The sequence below is a fragment of the Bubalus bubalis genome, chromosome 16 (assembly GCF_019923935.1).
Source record: "Bubalus bubalis isolate 160015118507 breed Murrah chromosome 16, NDDB_SH_1, whole genome shotgun sequence".
Lineage (NCBI taxonomy): Eukaryota > Metazoa > Chordata > Mammalia > Artiodactyla > Bovidae > Bubalus > Bubalus bubalis.
Window position 1 is genome coordinate 29,414,023 of NC_059172.1, and position 26,576 is coordinate 29,440,598.

The 26,576-nt window shown below is 37.0% G+C and overlaps 1 protein-coding gene across 7 annotated transcripts in view; it reads right to left on the reverse strand.

Annotated features, from left to right (window-relative positions):
• The window catches only part of UVRAG (UV radiation resistance associated), a 326,555-nt gene that overhangs the window by 58,423 nt on the left and 241,556 nt on the right, over positions 1 to 26,576 (reverse strand). For 5 of the 7 annotated variants that reach the window (XM_044929343.2, XM_025266389.3, XM_044929342.2 and 2 more), the window contains one exon: positions 24,483 to 24,561. In XM_044929343.2, the coding sequence (XP_044785278.2) occupies positions 24,483 to 24,561 (79 nt within the window). Of the gene's footprint in view, positions 1 to 1,183; positions 1,482 to 17,865; positions 18,007 to 24,482; positions 24,562 to 26,576 lie in introns of those variants that run through there. The other 2 variants (XM_044929344.2, XM_044929348.1) reach the window with 2 other exon arrangements.

Below are 26,576 nucleotides of genomic sequence, written 5' to 3' on the forward strand. Positions count from 1 at the left end.
GGGAGTACATAGAAAAAAACCACACTAAATCTCCATCTAATTAGTTTCAATATGAAAGCGTGTGTGTGTGTGAATATGAAAGGATGCCTGCAACTAAAAACAATATGCAGCTAATATTTTAAATCCCTAAACATACAAGGAAAAGGTCTGATTGACTTCCTGGATTCATGTCTCGGTGCCCAACGTCATTCCATGGAAGAAGGTTACCAAAGTGAAAGGTTGTGAGAAAACTCAACACCCACTTTAGGGCAGAGGTCAGCAGCTTTACAGATGTGTGATGACAAGTATTTCTGGTATACATGGTGAAATGAACCAAAGAAAGATTATAACTCATGCATTAAGATACGGCATCCACAGTTCAAAAATGTGTGTAATATTGTTCCAGTAACAGGCTCAAATTTTAAATTGCAAATTCGTAACTAGGAGATCAAGTCACCTCTGCATTACTGAGGGAATAGGACTTGGAGTTCCCTGGAACTGTGAGGGAAGGCAGATTTTGGTGGAGCATCACAACTTGGGGGCTCGCAAGGCTGTAACAGAGCAGTGTGAGAACAGTGGACAGTAGTAGGCACACGGTATCTCGCAGGTGGCGGAAGCTCGATGAGCATTTGCTGGTAAGAGTTAGGCAAGGGGCCTAGAAATACGACAGTGACAAAGCTGCCTACTTTGATATTTGATCGCAGGCCCTGAAGCTGACAAATGCTAACAGTGCTACTGGCTGCCACTGGCATAAGTAACATGAATTACCAGTGCCCAGCCTCCAGTGATCTCCTCTTTAGCAGACAAGCAGAAATATGTACAATGAAGTTGTATATACGGTGAAAAAGAAAATCTGATTTTTAAAAGGATATTACATTTTGGTTATATTTAACTAAAGTCCAACACTATTCAAAGTGCCAATATGCAATAAATAAGGAGCTTGTGCTGGAATTTAACTAAACACACTGCTTCCTTACTCGTCTTGATATGAAAAAAAATTTGCATTTGAACTAAGTAGTGTGTTTATTGACATCATTGAGCTACATCTGGTATAAGCTCCTTATTTTGCTGCTAGTAACATACTGGTCTGTAGAACACACCTTGAGTAGTACTAATATAGACAACATCAGCACATTTGCTACTCTAACGATGTTCTTCTATGGAAAGTAAGTTAGAAAATGATCACATTCTAGACAGCAGAAAAAGAATTAATATTTATTAAGTATTATCATGTCCCAAGGTTTTAAAATACATTATTTAACCTTATTTAACCTTTACAATAACACTGTATTGGCAGTATTACATTCTGAACTGAGGTGTTAAATTTATTTGAAGTCACGTAAGTCATAAAATGTGTCCCTTAGATCTTCTGCAGCAGGGAATACATATGAAGGCTGATGGCTCCAGCTACCGAACCTCTGGATCTTCGATGCATTCATGCCAAACTTCATACAGGCTGCTCCCAGCCAATGACATGCACAGTAATGTTGCTGAGGTAGGCCCTATAGGGTAAAACATGGGACTCTTCCAGTGAGCAGCTTTGGCTTGAGTATTTCACATCAACTTAGACCTGAGTTGTAGTCCAAGAGTTTTCCAACTCAGTTCTCCTTCCTTCCTTCCTCCTTCTACAAGTATCATATCTGTACTGCAGTCTGAAGGCTCTTCTCACCTTCCTCTGCTCCTTCTTTCAATAAATCATTTGTCCCTCTAATTCCCTCTTGAAGTCTGCTTCTTATTAAACCCAAACTAATGCAGCACCAGTAAACGTGGGTACTAGTACTGAACCATGTGATTATTTGGGGGAAAGAGAATGTTAGTACAGATTTAAATATAATGAGTCTAAGATATTGTGTTTTACTCACCATAGAGGAAGTCTGATGTAAGGAGCAAATTAAAAAGGCTGCCACTACCTAACCTTCTCTTTCTGCACCTGGGATAACAGAGTAAGAGTGAGTACCAAAGGTAGACGGTAATAACGCTGCTGGTAGAGAGACGAACAGGAGTGTATGTGCTAACGGATCTGCCAAATTGCTACTTCTTGGCGTTATTCATTTCATGTTACCAGCTTTGAAAAAAGAGTAATAGCAAAAACTCAAAGCAAAACAAAAAGGTACCAGCTGCTGCTGTAGGCCTTGAAGGCAGTAGTTTATGGATTTCTCAAATGGAAAGTCATATTAGCAACTTTGCCAAATGTTTCAAATGCAAGTGCTAATGAATGGAAATGAAGAGAGATTTATGGAGTATCTATTTTGGTTAAGGGAATTCACCAGAACAGTTAGATTTTATACACATGTGGACTGTTTTTCATACAGGGCATCTACTTTTATACCCACCAGAGCCTAGAACAGTACATTCAATTAGTACTTTATGACTGGCATATTCAAAAGGGACACAAAATCCTGTATATACTCTTGAGTTTCAAATTAAAATTAGAAAACCAAGATAACTTAAAGATAAATTATAGGGAAACTAAGATAATATACTTTATTTAGAAGAGGCAATTATATAAAAGATATTAACTTACTTTTAAAATAAATGGTATCATGTATATTTTAATGGCTATGTTTTAGAGAGAGAGAATAAAAATGTCAACATAATAATGGATGACTTTGCTTTTCATATCTTCCACATCTTGCCAGAGTAAAAGATCGTAGACCATTACTAAAAGCTTTGCATTCTCTTGTACTTTTAAATTCAGATATTAATAACTCCATTATAGAAATAAATAAAAAAGCACTGATGGAAGATGTGAAGTGCATTAGTGTTCATGTTATCTCTCTCAGGATGAATTTAATGGGTACCTTAATAAGCAGATATAAACTAATGTCACTGATTAGGAAATACATGCACTCACATCCTTTAGTAGCCTCCAGTGGGCTTGATGGTGATGTCTGAGTGGAATTACTATAAAGCAGATGATGAATTAGTGTTGGGGCAAAGGGATACATAAATGTGCTTCAGAGATGAAACAATTATATTCTATATTGTAAGTTAAAGGTCAACTCCAAAGACAGCATAGTCAGTCCTAAAAAGGGCTAACCAATTTGGCTAAGCCCACTGCTCAGAACTTGCTGCAGCTAAGCTGTTTTGATAGCTGGGCCACAGGTTTCCTTGGCTATAATAACCTGAAAGTAACATTTATGTATTTTAAGCCTTTTTTAATCTCTTAAATACCATGAAGTGATGTTTATCAGAATTTTTTTAAAGACACGGGCACATTCCACATAGATGATTTCACTCTCAGGGGACTTTGTCATTATGAAGCCTTATTAAAAGAAGGTGAAGGTTCACAAGCCTTTAGGAAGAACCTTAAGTGACATTACAAACTAAATCTAAAACAATTTTTTTTTTGAGGGGGGAGGCTTAGCTAGACAAAGTAATTTCCTTTCCATGAGAGTTAGCTTAGTTGTCACGGCCCAGCAAACTCGGGATAAAGTGACCATCCCAGCTAGCACATAAAAAATGCAGACACTGTTTCTCTCACTTTCTCTTCTAATTAGGTTCAATTTTAACGCTGAGTGCAGGGGCTTGACCTACAAGTGGTAAATGCCGAAACACCCACAAACTCATTTACTACTAGACACTTGGAAATCTTTCATACTTTAAGGCACAAAGAAACGATATCTTTAAATAGAAAAAAAAAAAGATATCTATCCAAAACTCAGTCTATTCATTTGTTCAGAGCTTATTTTCATATTACATATTTTTAAATGTTCACAAAAGTTGTTTTCAATTTATCTTACCACAAGATGGAGGAGGAAAAAAAAGGTCAAAACTAGTCCACGCAGATTTTTCAGTAATTTATTTAAAATCTATTAAGTGATTTATTTAAAATTCCTCCTCTACCAAGGAGTTATTTAATTACTCTTAGCCTCAGTTTCTTCATTTGTAAAATAAGGATAATAATAAAAGCCATTATTGTAAAAATTAGAAAGAATAAAAAGTGCTTTGCATATAGGTAAAATTAATAAAAGCAGACATTCTTATTTTTGAAACTAAGACAAATGAATTTCCAAGTGCTCTATTTCAAAATTCTTTTTCTTCTGGTTTATGACAATGACTATCCAGCCCTTTGCATTGGTAAATATGTCTCAAAGACTCTAAGAATGGTGTCATATATATTTTATTCCAGCAGTGCCACATGGCTTGCAGGACCTTAGTTCCCTGACCAGAGATTGAACTCAGGGCCCGGAAGTGAAAGTGCTGAGTCCTAACCACTGGACTGTCAGGAAATTCCCACATATATACTTTTTTAATTGCTGTTTTCCTATAACTGTTTAATGTCAAGATACAACATACAAAGTAAAATGCTTTGTTTAAAGGATCATTAAAAGCAAACCCCTGTATAACCACTACTTAGTCAAGAAACAGGATGCTGGAGCCTTACAAGCTCCCTGTGACCCCTTCTCATTACAGCCCTTTCTCTCTCTCAGAGCTTGTCATTTTCCATGCTTTTTATATAGTTTTCATCCCTAACAATACATTCTAATTTTGCCCATTTTTGAACTATATATAAATAGAGTAACTTTCTGGAGATTCTCTTTTGTTTTGCTTCTTCTACTCAACATTTAGTTCAGATCAGTTCAGTCATTCAGTTGTGTTCGACACTCTGCGACCCCAAGGACTGCAGCACACCAGGCCTCCCTGTCCATCGCCAACTCCCAGAGTTTACTCAAAACTCATGTGCATAGACTCGGTGATGCGATCCAACCATCTCATCCTCTGTCGCCCCCTTCTCCTCCCGCCTTCATCTTTCCCAGCATCAGGGTCTTTTCAAATGAGTCAGTTCTTCACAAGAGGTGGCCAAAGTATTGGAGTTTCAGCTTCAGCATCAGTCCTTCCAATGAATATTCAGGACCGATTTTCTTTAGGATGGACTGATTGGATCTCCTTGCAGTCCAAGGGACTCTCAAGAGTCTTCTCCAACACCACAGTTCAAAAGCATCAATTCTTTGGTGCTGAGCTTTCTTTAGAGTCCAACTCTCACATCCATACATGTCTACTGGAAAAACTATAGCCTTGACTAGATTGACTTGTGTTGGCAAAGTAATGTTTCTGCTTTTAAATATGCTGTCTAGGTTGGTCATAGCTTTTCTTCCAAGGAGTAAGCATCTTTTAATTTCATGGCTGCAGTCACTATCTGCAGTGATTTTGGAGCCCAGGAAAAAAAAGTCTGACACTGTTTCCCCATCTATTTGCCATGAAGTGATGGGACTGGATGCCATGATCTTAGTTTTCTGAATGCTGAACTTTAAGGCAACTTTTTTACTCTCCTCCTTCACTTTCATCAAGAGGCTCTTTAGTTCTTCGTTTTCTGCCATAAAGGTGGTGTCATCTGCATATCTGAGGTTATTGATATTTCTCCCAGCAATCCTGATTCCAGCTTGTGCTTCTTTCAGCCCAGCGTTTCTCATAATGTACTCTGCATATAAGTTAAATAAGCACGGTGACAATATACAGCCTTGACGTACTCCTTTTCCTATTTGGAACCAGTCTGTTGTTCCATGTCCAGTTCTAACTGTTGCTTCCTGACCTGCAAACAGGTTTCTGAAGAGGCAGGTCAGGTGGTCTGGTATTCCCATCTCTTTCAGAATTTTCCACAGTTTGTTGTGACCCACACAGTCAAAGGCTTTGGCATAGTCAATAAGGCAGAAAGAGATATTTTTCTGGAACTCTCTTGCTTCTTTGATGATCAAGTGGATGTTGGCAATTTGATCTCTGGTTCCTCTGCCTTTTCTAAAACGAGCTTGAACATCTGGAAGTTCACAGTTCAAGTATTGCTGAAGCCTGTCTTGGAGAATTTTAAGCATTACTTTACTAGCATGTGAGATGAGTGCAATTGTGGGGTAGTTTGAGCATTCTTTGGCATTGACTTTCCTTGGGATTGGAATGAAAACTGCCCTTTTCCAGTCCTGTGGCCACTGCTGAGTTTTCCAAATTTGCTGGCATACTAAGTGCAGCACTTTCATAGCATCATCTTTTAGGATTTGAAATAGCTCAGCTGGAATTCCATCACCTCCACTGGCTTTGTTCATAGTGACAATTCCTAAGGCCCACTTGACTTCGCACTCCAGGATGTCTGGCTCTAAGTGAGTGATCATACCATCGTGGTTATCTGGGTCATGAAGATCTTTTTTGTATGGTTCTTCTGTGTATTCTTGCCACCTCTTCTTAATATCTTCTGCTTCTGTTAGGTCCATACCATTTCCGTCCTTTATTGAGTCCGTCTTTGCATGAAATGTTCCCTTGGCATGTCTAATTTTCTTGAAGAGATCTCTAGTCTTTCCCATTCTATTGTTTTCCTCTATTTCTTTGCATTGATCACTAAGGAAGGCTTTCTTATCTCTCCTTGCTATTCTTTGGAACTTTGCATTCAAATGGGTATATCTTTCCTTTTCTCCTTTGCTTTTCACTTCTCTTCTTTTCACAGCTATTTGTAAGGCCTCCTCAGACAACCATTTTGCCTTTTTGCATTTCTTTTTCTTGGGGATGGTCTTGATCCCTGTCTCCTACACAATGTCATGAACCTCCATCCATAGTTCATCAGGCGCTCTGTCTATCACATCTAGCCTCTTAAATTTATTTCTCACTTCCATTGTATAATGGTAAGGGATTTGATTTAGGTCATACCTGTATGGTCTGGTGGTTTTCCCTACTTTCTTCAATTTAAGTCTGAATTAGCAAGGAGTTCATGATCTGAGCCACAGTCAGCTCGCAGTCTTGTTTTTGCTGACTGGATAGAGCTTCTCCATCTTTGGCTGCAAAGAATATACTCAGTCTAATTTCGGTGTTGGCCATCTGGTGATGTCCATGTGTAGAGTCTTCTCTTGTGTTGTTGGAATAGGGTATTTGCTATGACAAGTGCATTTTCTTGGCAAAACTCTATTAGCCTTTGCCCTGCTTCATTCCATACTCCAAGGCCAAATTTACCTGTTACTCCAGGTGTTTCTTGACTTTCTACTTTTGCATTCCAGTCCCCTATAATGAAAAGGACATCTTTTTTGGGTGTTACTTGTAGAAGGTCTTTTAGGTCTTCATAGAACCGTTCAATTTCAGCTTCTTCAGCATTATTGGTCAGGGCATAGGCTTGGATTACTGTGATACTGAATAGTTTGCTTTGGAAATGGTTAGAGATCATTTTGTCGTTTTTGAGACTGCATTAAAGTACTGCATTTCAGACTCTTTTGTTGACCATGATGGCTACTCCATTTCTTCCAAGGGATTCTTGCCCATACTAGTAGATATTATGGTCATCTGGGTTAAATTCACCCATTCCAGTCCATTTTAGGCTGCTGATTCCTAAAATGTCGACGTTCACTCTTGCCATCTCCTGTTTGACGACTTCCAATTTGCCTTGATTCATGGATCTAACCTTCCAGGTTCCTATGCAATATTGCTCTTTACAGCATCAGACCTTGCTTCCATCAGCAGTCACATCCACTACCGGGTGTTGTTTTTGCTTTGGCTCTGTCTCTTCATTCTTTCTGCAGTTATTTCTCCACTGATCTCCAGTAGCAATTTGGGCACCTACTGACCTGGGAAGTCCATCTTTCAGTGTCCTATCTTTTTGCCTTTTCATACTGTTCATGGGGTCTCTCAACATTAGGTTTGTGAAATTCATCCTTATTACTGCATATAATTATGATTTCAAGCCTGCACAGTACTCCATCATAGAAATATATCATTAAGGGTAAACATATTGGTGACAGATTTTCAACTCATTTCCAGTCTTCAGCTATTATGAATAGTGATGTCAAAACATTCTCATATGTATATCTTCAGTTTCACTGGAAAATGCCAAAGTGTTTTCTAAAATGATTTTATCAGTTTACACTCTCATCACCTCTACCTAACTAATTTATTGTGCCCCCCCCCCTTTTTTTTTTTTAATCATGCATGTGCTCAAAACAAGATTGGGAGGAATCAAAGAATTTCCAGATGAAATGAAGAGGTTATTTATTTCAACTTCCTTATTTTATTAATAAAAGAATCTAGAGCTTATAAAGATTCAGAGACTTGCCTAATATAACTGGGAGGTGATTCTTTGCTTAGAGGTTAGCATACTAGAGCTCTTCCTAAGACACTAAGCTGCCTTGCAAAGCAGTCTGGAAAGAAAAAGATACAACCATCATCTATACATGTGAACACAGTGGGGACACAAAAATGTTTTAAAGCTTTTTAGAAAAACAAGTCAAAAACAACGTTCTGTTGAGTTTTGTGAGCCCCATTATATAAATAAGGACACTGAGACTCAGGGTTAAATCTCAGACAACACCACGATTATCAAGTAGCAACACTCCCATAAGATAAGCATGTAACACAATTTTAGCATATATCTGGGCAGTTTTCTTACCCCTCCAGAAAGGGTAAATGTTTGGTGTCTTTAAAGTTTTTATTTTAATAATTGTAATTGTGTTATATGTATTTAACTCTCTATCCTCCTTTCTTCACTAATAACAAATGAATCCTTTGGTATTATCTAATCTTCCTAAAAGTTTTAATGACTATGGATGTTTCTCAGTTTATCTAACTTACCCCTAGACAGTTGTTTTCAGTATGATAAATGTCTTTTAACTGTTTCCAGGAAGTTAGAATTATTTCCTTATGATAGAGTTCCTAAGAAGAAATTCTTAAAGTTGAAAATTCTTACTAACTCTACTTCAGAGAAGACATTGTGAGGATCAATTATGAGCTGTTTGTGTGAAAGCCCTTCGGAAAACTACAAAGCACTACTCAAATATATGGTGGTATTATCATCATTATTATAAATTCATCTTGTACTTGACTTACATTGACCCATTATTTATATGGCATGGTACTCCATAAATCTCTGCTTATTTTCTATAAACAAAATTACCAACATATGCCGCTTGTAAATTATATCTTAGAGAATCTTAAAATCTTTCTGATCATGTTGGGGTAAGTCAAAAAGCTTGAAGGCGATAATTAAAAGAAAAAAAAAAAACTGTATTTCCCAAAGAACTTTACACATTTATCTAGTGTAATACACCAACAGGATATATGGATCTACACACACATCTACTCTCCTGTTAGTGTAATACACTGTAATGTCACCCTGGCTAGAGGGAAACCAGGTTTAAGAATAGAGTCCTATTCACCCTTATCTCCTCAATGCCCAACCCAGCACCTGATATACAGTAAGTGATCAACCAGCAATGCTTGGAGCCACAGAAACACCATGAGAGGAAAGAGAAGTCATTATACCAGTCACAGGACTCAGATGAAAGAAGAGAAGTATGTTAGAGCAGATGCAAAGTGCCAAGGAGAGGAAAACAGTGAAGAAATGAGTTAGACAGCAGGAGTTGGGATTTTAGATGCTTCTTCTAAAAGCTGTCTTCAGTCCAGCCTTTGTCCTAACTGCCATGGACTGCTTTTTATACAGCAGGGGAACTGACACTGCTAGAGAGGACTGGGGGAAGAAAGAAGGTTATAACAGAGAAAAACTGACACAAATCTGTGACTCAGTGAATTCCTCACCCTCACTTGTAAGGCCTATGTATTATTTTCTTATATTATTTTGGGAGTTCTACAGTCTACCCATAATTTTTTTTACAAGCCGTATTTATCAAAAGGCATTGGTGATTCACCAAAGAACTTTAAACAGAAAATGTATGTATGTGTATATATATATATATATTTATATGAAATGAAATATATATATTTATAGGGTTGGCCAAAAAGTTCATTTGGGTTTCCTGTACCCATCTTATGGGAAAACCCCAATTTTTTGACCAACCCACTATTTAAAAAGATATATGAAATGCCTGAACGTAACATTCACTAATAATCAGAGCTACAAATAAAAGCAGAGATATTATATTTCTTCTCTCATATTAAAAAAGATTAATAACAAACAACATTGGTAAGAGGATAAAAAACAGATACCAAGCTTTAAAATTTATGTATTCTTTGACCTAGCAATTTGATATTTATCTTAAGGGAATAACTGAACACAGGTATATCTAAGAAGACAGATGCTTCTCTTACCATAATGTGGTTCACGACAGGCAAATCTTGGAAATCTACTGCTTATGTCCACAAACAGAGTGCAATGTGGACAACAAGATCTTACACAACTGTATTCATCAATATGAAACTATCTTCACAATATACTGAATGAAAAAAGTAAGACATACAACAGAAGGCACAATGTGACACTGTTTATGGAAGTTTTACCTGTTTCATTTAGGCATGTATATTTGCATAGATGTTTGGAAAGCTGATCACCAAAATACTACAGTATTTATCTCTGAGTAATAGAATCAAAAGTGGTTTAATTTTTTTCCTTAATACTTTTCTATATTTTAAAAATAAATTCATATTGAGATTGAATCATTTGTATGATTTGAAACGTTACTTCTATTTTGAAAAAAAAAAAAAAAAAAAAGGAAAAGTATTGCCTTAACTTGAAACAACTATAAGCTCACTACATTAAGAGTGAACAAATTATCTGAATTTTCCTTCCCTATAGCAGTATTCTCACTGATGCATCTAAAAAGGCAACTCCCCTACCCTTTCACTTTTTAACTTGAACTTAGCTTGTAATCCACTTCCATACAGCTTCACTTCATTTCATATTTGTGGAGCCTGGAATTTCTTGGTCGCAAGGATTACACTACACTTTGCATTTTATTTATTTTGCAAGCACTTTTTTTTTTTTTTACTACTTACTCTGTTTCAGGCACTATTCTAAAATGTGTTTCAGGCACTATTCTAAATGCTTTAAAAATATCATTTAATCCTTATAACAACTCTAAAAGATGGAATTATAATTGTAGGTATTATTATCCCTATTTTACAGATAAAGACACTGAAACACAGAGAGATTAAGTAACTTATCTAAAATCATATAGCTAAAGTGATAAATGGGCATTTGAACTTTGTAATCTAAATCCATAGTACTTGCTCTTAAATATTCAACTATGCTGCACTTTATTCATTTCATTCTAGGATTTTGACCTTTCCCTTGATAAATTTACACTAATTAGGGTACTAATTTTATCCTCCCTGGAAACCCAAATCAGCATATTTTAAAATGCTTTTCTCTATTAGATACCAAAATTTACATATAACGATTTTTTGAAGTTCTTTTCTTTAAAAAGCTTAAACCGAAGCTACGCTGGTCTTTTTGATGCCAACTAAAATCAGACCAAATTCACTTTTCATATATATTATTTCTTGTAATTCATTTCATGAGGCTTAGCCATAAAAAATAGTTACAATTTATATTCTACCTTCTCTGAACTAAGCATTATGTATTTCATTTCAACTGGAGTGCATTGTTCAAATATTTTTCTCCCAGCAACAAATGTCACTCATAATGGTGTCTTGGAAAAGGCTCACATCATTACTGAATAAGCAATCTATTTCTTTAATTAAAGAAAATAATTTACCTGCTTAAAATATTAAAATATGCAAAATAAAGAGCTAAAGTGAATTTTTAGCAACTAGGACAAAAGAGGAGATAGAAGGTATAAAAGATGTTAAACCAAATGAAGTGCTAAACTTATACTTGGCTCTTAGGTGGCCTCAGACAAAAGGGAAGCCTGTTATTTAATGTTTCTTTCTGTCTGATAAAAGAAAGGCAGCAAGTACGATCCCCTGAACTTAGAAGTCAGATGATTAGGGTCTGAATATCTTTGCTTGCTATTCAGAGACTCAGTTTATCTAAATGTAAAATGCAGATAATACTACTAACAATTTAGGCCTTTATAAAAGGACAAAAGAGGTAATATAAGTAAAGTAAGCTATATGAGTATAAGTTAAAACTTTTATTTTTCATTTGGATATTTTTGGCATTGGGTTTCTAGTTTCAGTTTAAAATACGAGAAAATGTCCAACTGATGAAAAAGCAAATAATTTTATCTTGTTAATTTATCACTCTCAGCATTTCAAAGTACAGTGATCAAAGTCAATACATCATTAAAAATGTTTAGTAAACTGGTTAACTGTCAATGTGATTCTTTAAAAAAATTAATACAAGAACATTTAATCAATCACTTGCAAGTATGTAAAGGTAGTATGTGATCCCTTAAATACAGAATGGAACTTCTGAAAAATAACTATATACACTTTCTACTTCAAGTAAAGCTTCCATTTAGAGATAAGTCAAGATACATTTAAATATATATTTAAATACATACATATTTAAATAGAAATAAGTTCATTACCTGTCAGTCTTAAGGAGGAAAGAACAATCTCCTAGTTGATGCATTCACCACTCATTCTTTCAATAAATATTTACTAAACATGCCTAGGGAGCTCACACAGACCAGTTTTAGTTCCAAGTACAACAACTGGTAACAGTATGGTGCTAGGGCTGAACATGGTCAACCAAAAACACCTTTCCTGTCCCCACTAGTCAGGTAACCTATTCTAGCCAGGTTGGCCTTGATACACCTTAAACAGCCTTACTAGCCAGAGGCTTCCTTCCTTGAATTTCCAGTTCAGGTGCCGTATCTTTCTACTGAAGCATTCCCGTTCTGTATCAGCCTAACAAGAATAATGACAACACAAAGAACAAACAATGGCAGCTACTATTTATCGTGGGCCCTTTCTGTAGATGATGCCTGAGCTACAAACTTAACCCTCACTGTTTCTTGTCCCTGCAACGATCCTATGGGACGCACCCAGTCTCTACAGAGATAAGGGAATGGAGGTGCAGTGAACTACCATACGTGCCCAAGTTCACCTGCTCAGTGGAACACACATCCACGTGTGCGGGGCTCTCCCTGCTGAGCCAGAACCACACTTGGACGAGAACTTCTCCTCTGACAGGGATCTGCATGCCTTGTACGGTTTACACAGTGTGCATATTTTTTCTTCCTGAATATAAACATCTTGGGGATAAAATCAGCCTCTCATAGGCCTTGCACAGCTCATTCAGATATTTGATTGATATTACATACATAACATGAAAATGTGATGGTTCTACTATTAAAAAGAAACAAAGCCCACCAAGGAACACTTAGGAGTAGAGTTCATCATTATCATCTTTCAAACTGAGGATATGACTGAAAATCTGCTTTGTCCACAGCAGTATGAAGCTTAAGTCTGAACTGATTTACATGAAACAATGTCAAGCCCAAGGAAAATCTTAAGAGATAGGATTTCTGTCACAATAAAGTGTTTTAATATCTACCTTACTGTAATCTATCATAACTGAAAACATCACTCTACAAGACCATATATGTATATGTAAGACACCTTTAAGTGCTAATATGGTAACTTAATATTTAAAAAAATATTTTAAGAAAAACAGGAAAGAACAAATGTCCAAGATTAGGGGAACAGTTAAATGAATTATATATTATAATATGCACACTATGCACACAGGGCTTCCCTGGTGGCTCAGAGGTTAAAGCATCTGCCTGCAATGCGGGAGACCTGGGTTAGATCCCTGGGTCGGGAAGATCCCCTAATATTACATATTAAAAATACTGAGAGAGCTTTTAATGGTTTGGGAAAATGCTTGTGTCAACAAAGGAAAAAGATGTTGAGCACTATATATAATGCTATCCCAACTATAAAGGAAAAGACAAAAAAGTTTGAAATGAAGGTACAAGTAAGCTGTAGACTATTTTAAAAATTCTGCTCTTCAATCTTTTTCATACTTTAAAAAATTTCTACAATTGGAAAGTATTATTTTTGAAAATATCTTTTAAAGAAAAAAGATATGGTATCATTAGTATAAGGACAGACATATAGATTATTGGAATAGAATTTAGAATTCAGATATAAGTCCTTATAGTTAATTAATTTTCAACAAAGGTGCCAAGATAATTCAATGGGTACGAGTAGTCTTTTCAACAATTTTTTCTGGGCTAAATGAATATCCACATGGAAAAGAATGAAGTTAGATCCCTTCCTTACACTACACAAAAAAATTAATTCAAGATGGACCACAGACCTAAATGCACAAGTTGAAACAACACAGAGGAAAACCTGAAAATACTTGGGCTGAGGTTTCTTGGACATGACATCAAAAGCATAAACAAGAAAAGAAAAAGAACTGGACTTCACTGAAACTAAAGACGTCTGTATCTCGACAGACGCTATCAAGAGAGTGAAAAAGACAACCTGCAGAATGGAAGAAAATAGTTGCAAATCTACATCTGAGAAGGGACTTTTATTTAAATTATATAAAGATCTCTTAAACTCAAGAATAAAGACAAGTTACCAAATTTAAAAATGGGCAAAGGGTTCAAACAGACATGTCTCCAAAGAAGATATACAAATGTCCGATGAACACGTGAAAAGATGCTCAACATCATTAGCTTTTAGGGAAATTCAAATCAAAACCACAATTAGATACCACTTTATACCCAGTAGGAGGCTGTAATAAAAGTGACAGAAATTGGAATTTTAATACACCGATGGTGGATGTGTAAAATGGTGTAATTGCTTTTAGCACACAGACTAGCAGTTACTCAAAATGTTAAACATAGTTACCATATGGCTCAGCAACTCCACGCAAAACATGTCCCCACAGAAAACTTGTACATGCGTACTCATAGTAGCATTATTTATAATAGCTCCAAACTATAAACAATCCGAACGTCTATCAACTGATGAATGGATGAATAAAATGTGGTATATCCATATACATCTTTGAACTGCCAAAATGATTTGTTAATAAAAAGCAAAGACTGATGCATGCTACAACATGGATGAACTGTAAACCTATCCTAAGGGAAAGAAACCAGTCACAAAGACCACATATTTTATTCTATTCCATGAAATGTTCAGAAGAGACACAGAAGTAGAATGGTGGCTGCCTAGGGTTGGAAGTCTTACAGGAACAGGGTGTGACTACAAATGAGGACAGCGTTTCTTTATGGGCAACGAAAACATTCTAAAACTGACTGTGCTGATAGCTGCATAATTAGTTGAATTAAAAAAAAAAAAAGACATTGAATTGTATTTTAAATGGGTCAGTTGTATGGTTTGTGAATTGTATCTCAGTAAATTGTTTATTTTTTAAGATACAGGACTTAAAAAGTTTCTACTCTGTTACTGGCAATTTTGTAGGCAGTGGCGGGGGGTGGGTGGTATTTTGACTATTAAAATATTCTTGGAATTTAAATTCTTAATTCCAAGAAGAATTAAGAAAATAAAAATGCATTTTCTCCTCATGTGTCATATACATTGAACTGTATGTTAAAGAAAGAGACGTGAATTTAAGCCGCTGGGTAAACTGGCACTGATCCCTTCTAAATAGCTCTGCACTGTGGGCCCTATGAGTAGTCAGGTCTTACAGAAAGACTATGTCCCTGGCAGAACAGAAATTTCCAACTGTTTTTGGAAGGAGAAGCTACTTTTACTTTCTATGAAGTCTTAAAAGTAAACTGAGAAAAAAGAGAGTTAATAGGATAGAAAGAAGAGAGGTCATGAAATCTTCAGGATCTAATCCTAGTTCTTCTACTGAATTCCTGATCTCAGGGGTCTTATATGTAAAAGGCAGATAACTGTCCATGTCTTATTCACCTCATAGATTGTTATAAGGCCCACATTAAAAAGGAAAAAAGAAGAAGAAACAAAGCGGGCTATTGTTAGATCTGTCCTCAGAAGATTTGATCTTGAATTCTGTTTGCCAGTTTCTTAAAGATAGACCAGGTCAATGTACTTCACAGAGTATGAAATTCTCCAAGCCAGGCTTCAGAAATATGTGAACCGTGAATTTCCTGATGTTCAAGCTGGTTTTAGAAAAGGCAGAGGAACCAGAGATCAAATTGCCAACATCTGCTAGATCATGGAAGAAGCAAGAGAGTTCCAGAAAAACATCTATTTCTGCTTTATTGACTATGCCAAAGCCTTTGACTGTGTGGATCACAATAAACTATGGAAAATTCTGAAAGAGATGGGAATACCATACCACCTGATCTGCCTCTTGAGAAATTTGTATGCAGGTCAGGAAGCAACAGTTAGAACTGGACATGGAACAACAGACTGGTTCCAAATAGGAAAAGGAGTTCGTCAAGGCTGTACATTGTCACCCTGTTTATTTAACTTATATGCAGAGTACATCATGAGAAATGCTGGACTGGAAGAAACACAAGCTGGAATCAAGATTGCTGGGAGAAATATCAATAACCTCAGATATGCAGATGTCACCACCCTTATGGCAGAAAGTGAAGAGGAACTCAAAAGCCTCTTGATGAAAGTGAAAAAGGAGAGTGAAAAGGTTGGCTTAAAGCTCAACATTCAGAAAATGAAAATCATGGCATCTGGTCCCATCACTTCATGGGAAATAGATGGGGAAACAGTGGAAACAGTGTCAGACTTTATTTTTCTGGGCTCCAAAATCACTGCAGATGGTGACTGCAGCCATGAAATTAAAAGACGCTTACTCCTTGGAAGGAAAGTTATGACCAACCTAGATAGCATATTCAAAAGCAGAGACATTACTTTGCCAACAAAGGTCCGTCTAGTCAAGGCTATGGTTTTTCCAGTGGTCACATATGGATGTGAGAGTTGGACTGTGAAGAAGGCTGAGCGCCGAAGAATTGATGCTTTTGAACTGTGGTGTTGGAGAAGACTCCTGAGAGTCCCTTGGACTGCAAGGAGATCCAACCAGTCCATTCTGGAGATCAGCCCTGGGATTTCTTTGGAAGGAATGATGCTAAAGCTGAAACTCCAGTACTTTGGCCAGCTCATGCGAAGAGTTGACTCATTGGAAAAGACTCTGATGCTGGGAGGGATTGGGAGCAAGAGGAGAAGGGGACGACAGAGGTTGAAAAGGCTGGATGGCATCACTGACTCGATGGACGTGAGTCTGAGTGAACTCCTGGAGTTGGTGATGGACAGGGAGGCCTGGCGTGCTGCGATTCATGGGGTCGCAAAGAGTTGGACACGAATGAGCGACTGATCTGATCTGATCTGATCTGAGTATGAAATGAGAATCACAGGTGTAAGTATACCAAATGCCATTGAAATCAATACAAGTGTATATTATGGTTAGTATTTGTAAACTACACCCACAAAATGTTACTCTTAAGTTTCCTTGGACATCCAAGAAAGAAGAGAAGAAGCCTGGCTTTAAGAAAACCCAAAAGCAAAAGCAACAGAGGAGAATCCACTGAGAGCTGCCGATCTGATGACTTGTATTGCACATATTACTGGAATTCCAAATTTGAGGTCTCTTATATAATGTTTCCACACTTGGAGAACTGACACATGTGCCTTGGTTTATCAGACTATGAGCAACTGAGGTTTCTGGGACAGTGGTTCTCAACATTTTTGCTCTCAAGATCCCTTTACTCTATTAAAATTGAGGACCTCCAAAAGCTTTTGTTTAAATAGGTCCATATACAAATATTTACTATATTAAAAGTTAAAATTTAAAAAGCATTTAAATATTTATTGATTCACTTTAATAAAATAAATCTATTATTTGTTAATATAAATAACTTTTAATGAAAAACAAGCATAATTTCGAAGAAAGAAATTTAGTGAGATGAGTGACATCATGTTACATTTTTGCAAGTCTCTTGCAATGCCTGCCTTAACAGAAGACAGCTGCATTCTCATATATCCTTCTGCATTCATTTTGTTACCACATGTTGTTTCATGAGAAAATGTAATTTGGCAAGAAAGGAGAATTTTAACAGCCTTTTCCAGACAATTGTAGATATTCTTCTCTGATACTATCTCCATACTTAACAAGTAGCAGTTTTTTAAAGGTTAGGAAGGCAATGGCACCCCACTCCAGTATTCTTGCCTGGAAAATCCCATAGGCAGAGGAGCCTGGAAGGCTGAAGTCCATGGGGTCGCTAAGAGTCGGACACGACTGAGCGACTTCACTTTCACTTTTCACTTTCATCCATTGGAGGAGGAAATGGCAACCCACTCCAGTGTTCTTGCCTGGAGATTCTCGGGGACGGTGGGGCCTGGTGGGCTGCCATCTATGGGGTCGCACAGAGTCGGACACGACTGAAGCGACTTAGCAGCAGCAGCAGCAGCAGCAGCAATATAGAGTCTGAAGCCTTATCAATATACTTTTTGCATCTGTTAAATAAAATCCATTAGACTTTTTGCACTGTGAAGAGATCTTTACTTGTACATGACTTCAGAGCAACATACACTGGTCATTTTGAAAATACTGGCTCATTGAGTTATATAGATTTTCAAAGATTATACGTTTATTATAAAATATTTCAAAATCTCATCCATTAAGTATCGCTACCAACTTCACCAAAAACATCTTTAAGAAATGGGAAGCTGTCAATGTCATGGTGGCAAATGCAAGTTTCCCAACATACTATTTTCATTCAAAATCTTGAATTTCATCATCAGTTAATTTCCTTTGAAACGCTCACCTCATTCATTTCTGAAAACAATGTCTGCCAAATACCTAAGTCTGTACAGTTGGCTGTTTATTAGACAATCTTTCAAAATATTGCTCCATGAAAAAAATCAGCTATTTTAGTTAGCAACTCAATTGTACAAGTGTTTTATGCCTATTTCCCTTTCTATCACACAGAATATTTTAAAAATATATACTCAAGGGTCAACATTTAATACAATAAAACTTTTAGTGCTTTATCAAGATTCTTGACATTACTCCTTCAACTATTCCTTCTTAATTTTGTATTGGCAATTTCTGTCTTCATTTGATCACTCACATTATCATATAAATATGCCTTGATATTTCCCATCTTAAAAAAAGAAAACACACCAAAAAGGTTCCACATCCCTCCAAAACCAAATTAAAAAAAAGAAAATAAAAAAATCTCCCTTTAACATACAATCTTTTCCAATTATGAACCCATCTATCTCACTTCAAAAAAACACCTCAGAAGGGCTTTCTCCAGTCAGTGTCACGTCCTCACTTCCTATTCCCTCTTCTACTCCTCTAATGAAAACACTCTTGTCAATGACTTCTATGTTCCCAAGTCCACTGGATACTTCATCTCATAGGAGGATTTCATATAGATGATTACTCTTTCTTTCCAGAAATTCTCTTAGTTACCAAATTATTACTTTCTCCTGGTTTTCCCTCTATCCAACTGGCCATTCCTCTCAGTCTTTGCTGGTTCATCTTCTTCTAAACTTCTAAACCAGAATTCCCGGGGCTAAATCCCACTGTACGCTTCTGTCTGTACCTGTCTCTCTCTCTCTGGAGCTAGCGCTGCACTCTCTTCCTGGTTGATCACACTGGAACCATGAATTTAGACATCACCTTTATATTGATGATGGCCAAATCTGTACATCTAGTACTAGCTCCCACCCTAAGTTCCAGACTCATACATCCTGTTGCTTACTTCAAGACTCTACTTGGCTTTCTAAAAGGCAAGTCAAGTTTAACATTTCCAAAGCAGAACTTTTGGTTCTCCCTAACCCTGACTCCTGGACCCTTCTCCATCTCAATAAACAGCATTTTCATAGTCTAGCTGCTCACATACAAAACCTAGGAGTCATTCTCGATTACTCATTTTCTCCAGTCTCCCACATTTAATCCATTAGTTCATCTCCCATAATATATTGGGATATATAATATTATATTAGTTTCAGGTATATAACACATTCAGTGTATGTATATATTGTGAAATGATCACAGCAATAAGTCAACATCCATCACCACACAAAGTAGCAAACTTTTTTTTTCCCTGTGGTGAAAATCATTAAGATATGCCCTCCCAACAACTTTCAAATATACAACATGGTATTAACTGTAGTCAACATGCTACATTATACATTACATCCCCAGGACTGACTGACTTTGTAACTGGAAGTTGGTAGCTTTTGACAACCTTCACCCAGTTCTGCCACCTCCTACCCTCACCTTTGACAACCACCACATAATATGTTCTTTTAATCTATGAGTTTGGGCTTTTTTTGTTGTTGTTATTAATTCAGATTTCATGTACAAGTGAGATCATATGCTATTTATTTCATTTAGCATAATACCCTCAAGGTCAATCCATGTTGTTGCAAATGGCAGGATTTCCTTCTTTTCATAGCTGAATAATATTCTAGTGTGTGTGTGTGAATGTGTGTACACATACCACATTTTATCTGGTCATCCACTGATAGACACAAGTAATTTCCGTGTCTTATTTTAAATGGGCTCCCCTGGTGGCTCAGATGATAAAGAATCTGCCCGCAATGCAGGAGACCCAGGTTTGATCCCTGGGTTCGGAAGATACCCTGGAGAAGGGCATGGCAACCCATTCCAGTATTCTTGCCTGGAGAATCCCATGGGCAGAGGAGCTATTTTAAATAATGCTGCAATAAACATGAGGGGGTATAGATTTTCAGTTTAGTGTTTTCATTTTCTTTGGACAAATACCCCAAAGTGGAAATGCTGGATCAAATGCTGCCCTTTTCACTGTGCAGGGTGATGACAAGGGTCACTTGGATAATTAATATATATATGTATATTATAGACTGTAAAGCTCTCCAAAAAATATTATAATTTTTGATTTACTACTCTGGGAACTAAAAGCAAACTACTGTGCTATACACAAATACTAATATAATGTCCTTATAAACTTACTGACAATTATGGCAGGAGCTGGTTTCTTAAACCATGTTAATTACACTGTACCTCAATTTTGCCAGGTCCATTTCTATAGTGTTACAGGCTGCCCAAGAGGGAAGACTATTTCCAACCAAAGGGGCTGGCACTTGAAAAATATTAGTAAATGGTGTTAAAAACAAGGCACTTTGCGTTATTCACTTTTAATACCAACCCTGCACACACATACCCCTTTAGACAGCAGTGACAGGAAGAGGGCAGGCAGGCCTTACCAACCCTCTCAGCTCTTCAAACAACACTTGAGGATTTCTACTTGAAGGCCTGTCTTTCTAAGCTTGGGCTTTCAAAACTTGGGCTGGACCGATCCCAAATACTGAAGTAACAAATATTACTAAATTCTGTCATTTCCTCTACCAAAAAAAGTGATTTTACTACTACTTCTGGTTGTGATGAAAGGTCCTATTGACTATTCAAACCCTCAACCAAGTTATGGATGCAGTATTAAATGACTTCACTCCTTTTTCTCTGGCACTTTAACACATGCCAGTGCTTTCATCCACCTCCACCAACGTGGCTTATAAATTACTGAGGTGGGGTCATTTTAATAGTATGATTTGTTCACATCTCTAGAGATGGGGTATAAGTGAGACTGGCTGAGAAGACAAACTCCCCTTTGACAACATGTATTGGTGTATGTATGTATGTATGTGTGTGTACATATATATATATACATATAAAATTAACCTTCACAAGTTGGAAGTATCTTATTAATATAATACCTGGTTAGGAGCCATAATAATTATGGTTCTGTGAATTCTTAAAAGCTGAAATGTAAGAAAGTGATGGTAGTAAGGCTAAAGACAAAATGGCGTTAACGTGAAAAAAGTTGAAGGTCACAAATTTGTTGAAAGTCTCTTTCTAAACGCTCAGAAGAGGCCTCATGAATGAACTATGAAACCTAAGAACGTCTGTTTATAAGAAGTTTATTGTCGTCTCCTTTTAAAACTGCCGTAACAGTGATGAAAAAACACTAGAGAGCAAGATACTTGCTCCCTATGGAATCAGAGTGGTTAACCCATTAAACACACACACAAATGTACTACTCTCTGAATCTCAGAGTATAAAGTTGTAGAAGATACAAAATTAGTAGAAATGATCCATTTTTTTAAACAGAGAAATAAAACCAGCTCAGCATACTTGTGGCTTTAGTTCAGTTAAGGATAAAATCAGAAGTGCTCTAAAGTGAGGCCCAAACAGTGCTGGAGCAGAGTCTGAGGAAGAGGGCTGGCTGTCCCCAGTTTTCCACTGCACCTAGTCAGCCTCCCTCTTGGTCTTGTTCTCAAAGGAGGCTATTCTTAGCACCCCCTTTATACCTCACTTTGCCATTCCTATTGGACCTGAGAAGAATTAAGTGTGTGTGTGTGTACATGCGTGCATGTGTGCGTGCACATGTGTGTGTTTGAAGCTGGGATTTATGAGGAAATCCAGGCATTTCAGCCCTAGCCCTAATTAGTAGGTTTCACCTGGAAACTTCTAAAAGACTCTTGACTTAGGCCTTACATGTTTAAAGCAAAAAACAGAAAAGAGGGCAAAGAGAGAAGAACCTCTGAACTCAGATCAGAATTTAATTCTGCTAAATGAGGACAACTTTCCTGACATCCTGACTCCCAGACTCTGGACCCCAGTGTCCATATGCTCTTTTCCACCTTGGCTGACTTCACTGGAGGTGCTCTCTAATTTCCTTAGATCTCTTCTCCCTTAATGCATCCTTAGTCTGGCCACTGCTTGACAGTTTTCACCTGAGCACTACCTTCTCTATGGTATGACAGCTGTCATTAGTCATGTGAGCTACACAGACTTGAAATTAAGGTCCTGTTTCTTAGACCGAGATATTCTTCTGCCAAAACTGGAGGGAGGGAAAGCTTCAGTTGTGGGAAGAATGGCACATGGAAAGATGAGTCATGGGCTAGAGGCTGTGAGCAAGGCTGCTTGCGCCTGGAATGAAGAACAGGAGTTGGATGGCAGTAACAGTAAAAGCAGTGTGAGTGTGAGGTTATAAGCAAATGATTAATCGATGACTGAAAACTAGAAATCTGATTCAGTATTGGAAAAGTTAAGAGTCTAATAAAAACCAAATTAAAAAAAACAAACAACATTAAACTGAAGTTAGATGACAGGAAGAAAGGCAAAGGTGACACCATAGGGATAGAATAATTCTAGATCCACCAGAAATGAATATGGGAATTGTTCAGTGAGTCTTTAGAATCATATGGATAAAATGCAACTCAGCTCATAAAAACAAAAACAACATAAAACTTATTGCTTCTATATAAAAGAAAGGTCTGAGGATACAGCTGATAATGTCTTTAAATAACAGCCAAACAGTGGGATCTCTTCCATGTGACAGTCCAACTGGAATGATGTCTGAATAAAAACAAGGCATTGAAGCTGATCTTACTCTACAATTAGAAAATTTATGGCATGTTACCTCTTGAAGTAGAGCCATGTGTGCTAAGGATATGTGGTATATTTGTTTCAGGAAAATGCAAACCCAAGCATCTGATAATCTTTCTATGGCATATGGAAAGATATTAAGTGAGATATGAATGGGTATGACATTGGAAGAGCCACAAAAACCCAAGATGGGCTGGAAGGACCATATGCTTGGACTTTTCTTTGGGGCCTTGGATAACAGGTGAGGAGACTGTTAGGGACTTGCCAAAGTCACTAAACTTTTATTCCATAAACAACTCCCTATGCAAAATGAGTTCCTAGAAGTGGTCTAAGAGAAGAAAGTTATGTGAGAAGAAAGCTATTACCAGTCAAGCTGAAGAGGCAAGAGGTTATAAAGCCCACACATTCAATTACAACCTACTAGCAAGTAATAATTCAGTAAAAGGCTTCTGAGTGTAGCAGGAGGAATCCAATTTGTACCCATTGCTTCTCTGTAGTATTTATAATGGCACATAAAAATACTGTGGCCAAAAAAGAACTGTGTATTATCATTGTAACTAGTTAAATAAAAGAGTACACTGTAGGGAGCAACCTAGATGTCCATCAGCAGATGAATAGATAAGAAAGCTGTGGTACATATACACAATGGAGTATTACTCAGCCATTAAAAAGAATACATTTGAATCAGTTCTAATGAGGTGGATGAAATTGGAGCCTATTATAGAGTGAAGTAAGCCAGAAAGAAAAACACCAATACAGTATGCTGCTGCTGCTGCTGCTGAGTCACATCAGTCGTGTCCGACTCTGTGTGACTCCATAGACGGCAGCCCACCAGGCTCCTCTGTCCCTGGGATTCTCCAGGCAAGAACACTGGAGTGGGTTGCCATTTCCTTCTCCAATGCATGAAAGTGAAAAGTGAAAGTGAAGTCACTCAGTCGTGTCTGACTCTTAGTGACCCCATGGACTGTAGCCTACCAGGCTCCTCCATCCTTGGGATTTCCCAGGCAAGAGTGCTGGAGTTGGATGCCATTGCCTTCTCCACCAATACAGTATACTAATGCATATATATGGAATTTAGAAAGATGGTAACGATAACCCTGTACGCGAGACAGCAAAAGAGACACAGATGTATAGAACAGTCTTTTGGACTCTGTGGGAGAGGGAGAGGGTGGGATGATTTGGGAGAATGGCATTGAAACACGTATAATATCATATATGAAACGAATCGCCAGTCCAGGTTCGATGCAGGATACAGGATGCTTGGGGCCGGTGCACTGGGATGACCCAGAGGGATGGTATGGGGAGGGAGGTGGGCGGGGGGATCAGGATGGGGAACACGTGTACACACACCCGTGGCGGATTCATGTTGATGTATGGCAAAAGGAATACGATATGGTAAAGTAATTAGCCTCCAATTAAAATAAATAAATTTATATATATAAAAAAAAAAAAGAGTACACTGTAGAACTTATTCATAAAGAGGGTTAGCAATCCAGGAAAGCAGGCTGCCATGTGCCAAGTAGGAGATGAGCACAGAAGGGTTACTTACCTGTGCTATATTTTTGTTCAGAAGATACACACCGTAATCAAACTGCAACTTCTCTCCTCCTTTTGGGTATAATGGAAACCTAAAAAAGGTAAAGCAGGGTCAGAAGTTTTTCAAAACTGGAGTAAAGCAACTCCAGGCAGTTGACAAAGGTGGAAGCATCTTGGATACAGCATAAATATCTGAAAATTTGGACTAAGCTACTTACACAGTCACTGCAACCTATTATCTTAATATCTTCATAACATTAGGCAGATCAGGATGATGGCAGTTTTGTTTCAAAGGAAGAATTGAGTAAGTCTCTTGCAACAAGGGACTAATAAATAAGATAGTGATCCACCAATCTCAAGGAGCTGAGGCCCCTATGTCTCATATTTATATACTATAAACTTACCACCCTAAGATTAAGATCCTAGAATTTTTTTCCTTTAACTCTTTGGATCTGACATCTCAACTTCTATTAAATTAAGAAAAAAAAAATCGCACTTGAAAGCAATATATAAGCTTTCTGTTTCTTCTGAGGTGGTTAGTCAAATCAACAGCACCAGTGAGCAAAAATTCATCAAAAATTCATTTACATGTGTATACATGTGTTCCCCGTCGGATTCAATTTGATATTTGGCAAAACTAATACAATTATGTAAAGTTTAAAAATAAAATAAAATAAAAAAATTCATTTACATGTGTATAGAGTGCCATTTGGATGTTACTTCTTCAAGGCAATGTACTCATGCCATAGTGTTCTTCTAAAGCTTTCCATTTTAACCTGACTCACTGAGGCAACAGAGGCATGAGATCTATAGATCGTTATATAGGTGATGAGTTATTTTAGGGAGTAAGTTTCCTTCACTATTTTCCTTTTTCTACTCCTATAAATGAAGAAGAAAAGGTTAGCATGTATCTATGTTCTATCATATTTTTTCCTGATTCTCCAGACAAATCATACATTTTAACCTCTGCAATAGATTTCTCTATAGACAGATCAATCACAACTTAAATATGGTCAAGAAGAAACTTTACTGTCCTTAGTTTTGCAATATATGATTATTTTAATCTTACAGAAATAAATAAATTACTAGATAGTTTTAATTTCAATTGTGGTTTAACTGTCTGAGAAAAAGATACATTCCATAATGCTTGAAGGATATATTGTTTTCTAGGGAAAATAAAAGAAAGGAAACAGAATTTAAAGCCTTACATTAAATTCTCAAGTTGCTGATATCATAGTGTCCAAAAGGTAAATTCGCTGCACTATAAAATTATAGGCACTGGGGAGCAAGCCAGGTCATGAACTGTCTTTATGCTCTGCAGTGGAACACCAAATGCTTCATACACCCATCAAGAAGATGTAGCTTTGTATTTAATTGAAGCTATAAAAAAATAAAGGAGGACATATGGCTTGGCCCTAAATTGAGATGCATTCAAAATGATAGCAAAGCAAAGTCAGGATAAGCAAAGTGTAACACGCCAGGCTTTTACAGGGTATCTGGGAATCATTCAAATTTGTATGGAAAAGCTTGCAAAGAAACTACCTAATTGAAAGGATATACCAGCACAGGGGTATTTTGAAGAAATCTACTAGTCTTCAAGCTCTACACTGTATAGCTGTTATTCTATAAATCACTACATGTAGATCATCTGCACAGCTCTCCAAATCCACAATATATCTCCACTTTCAAGTTATAAATGCAGAAACTGTTTCAAATGTTGGAAAATAAATTGAATTAAGCATACACTGAAAACCAAGCCTCTAAATCCTGAAAAATGGATGTTATAACATTGACATTATTACTTCATTGGGATTTCTTCATAGAAAGAAAGAGCCCCAAGGTGTGCATGTACCATTAAAACAAATCTAAAGAGTGAGTAGAGCCAAAGATTCAAATAGGGAAATTTTAAGACAGTTCAACTATTAGGACAGAGTTCACATCTTATATTGCTTTCAAATTCTTAAAAAGTCATGTCATGTTGAACTATCACATAGTACATGGATTTATAGACCTACTAACAAGCAATCTAGGAAAATGAAATCCATCTAAAAGGGTAAAATCTATTACCATCGGGACATGAGATACAAATCAAAGGCATTTTAATTCA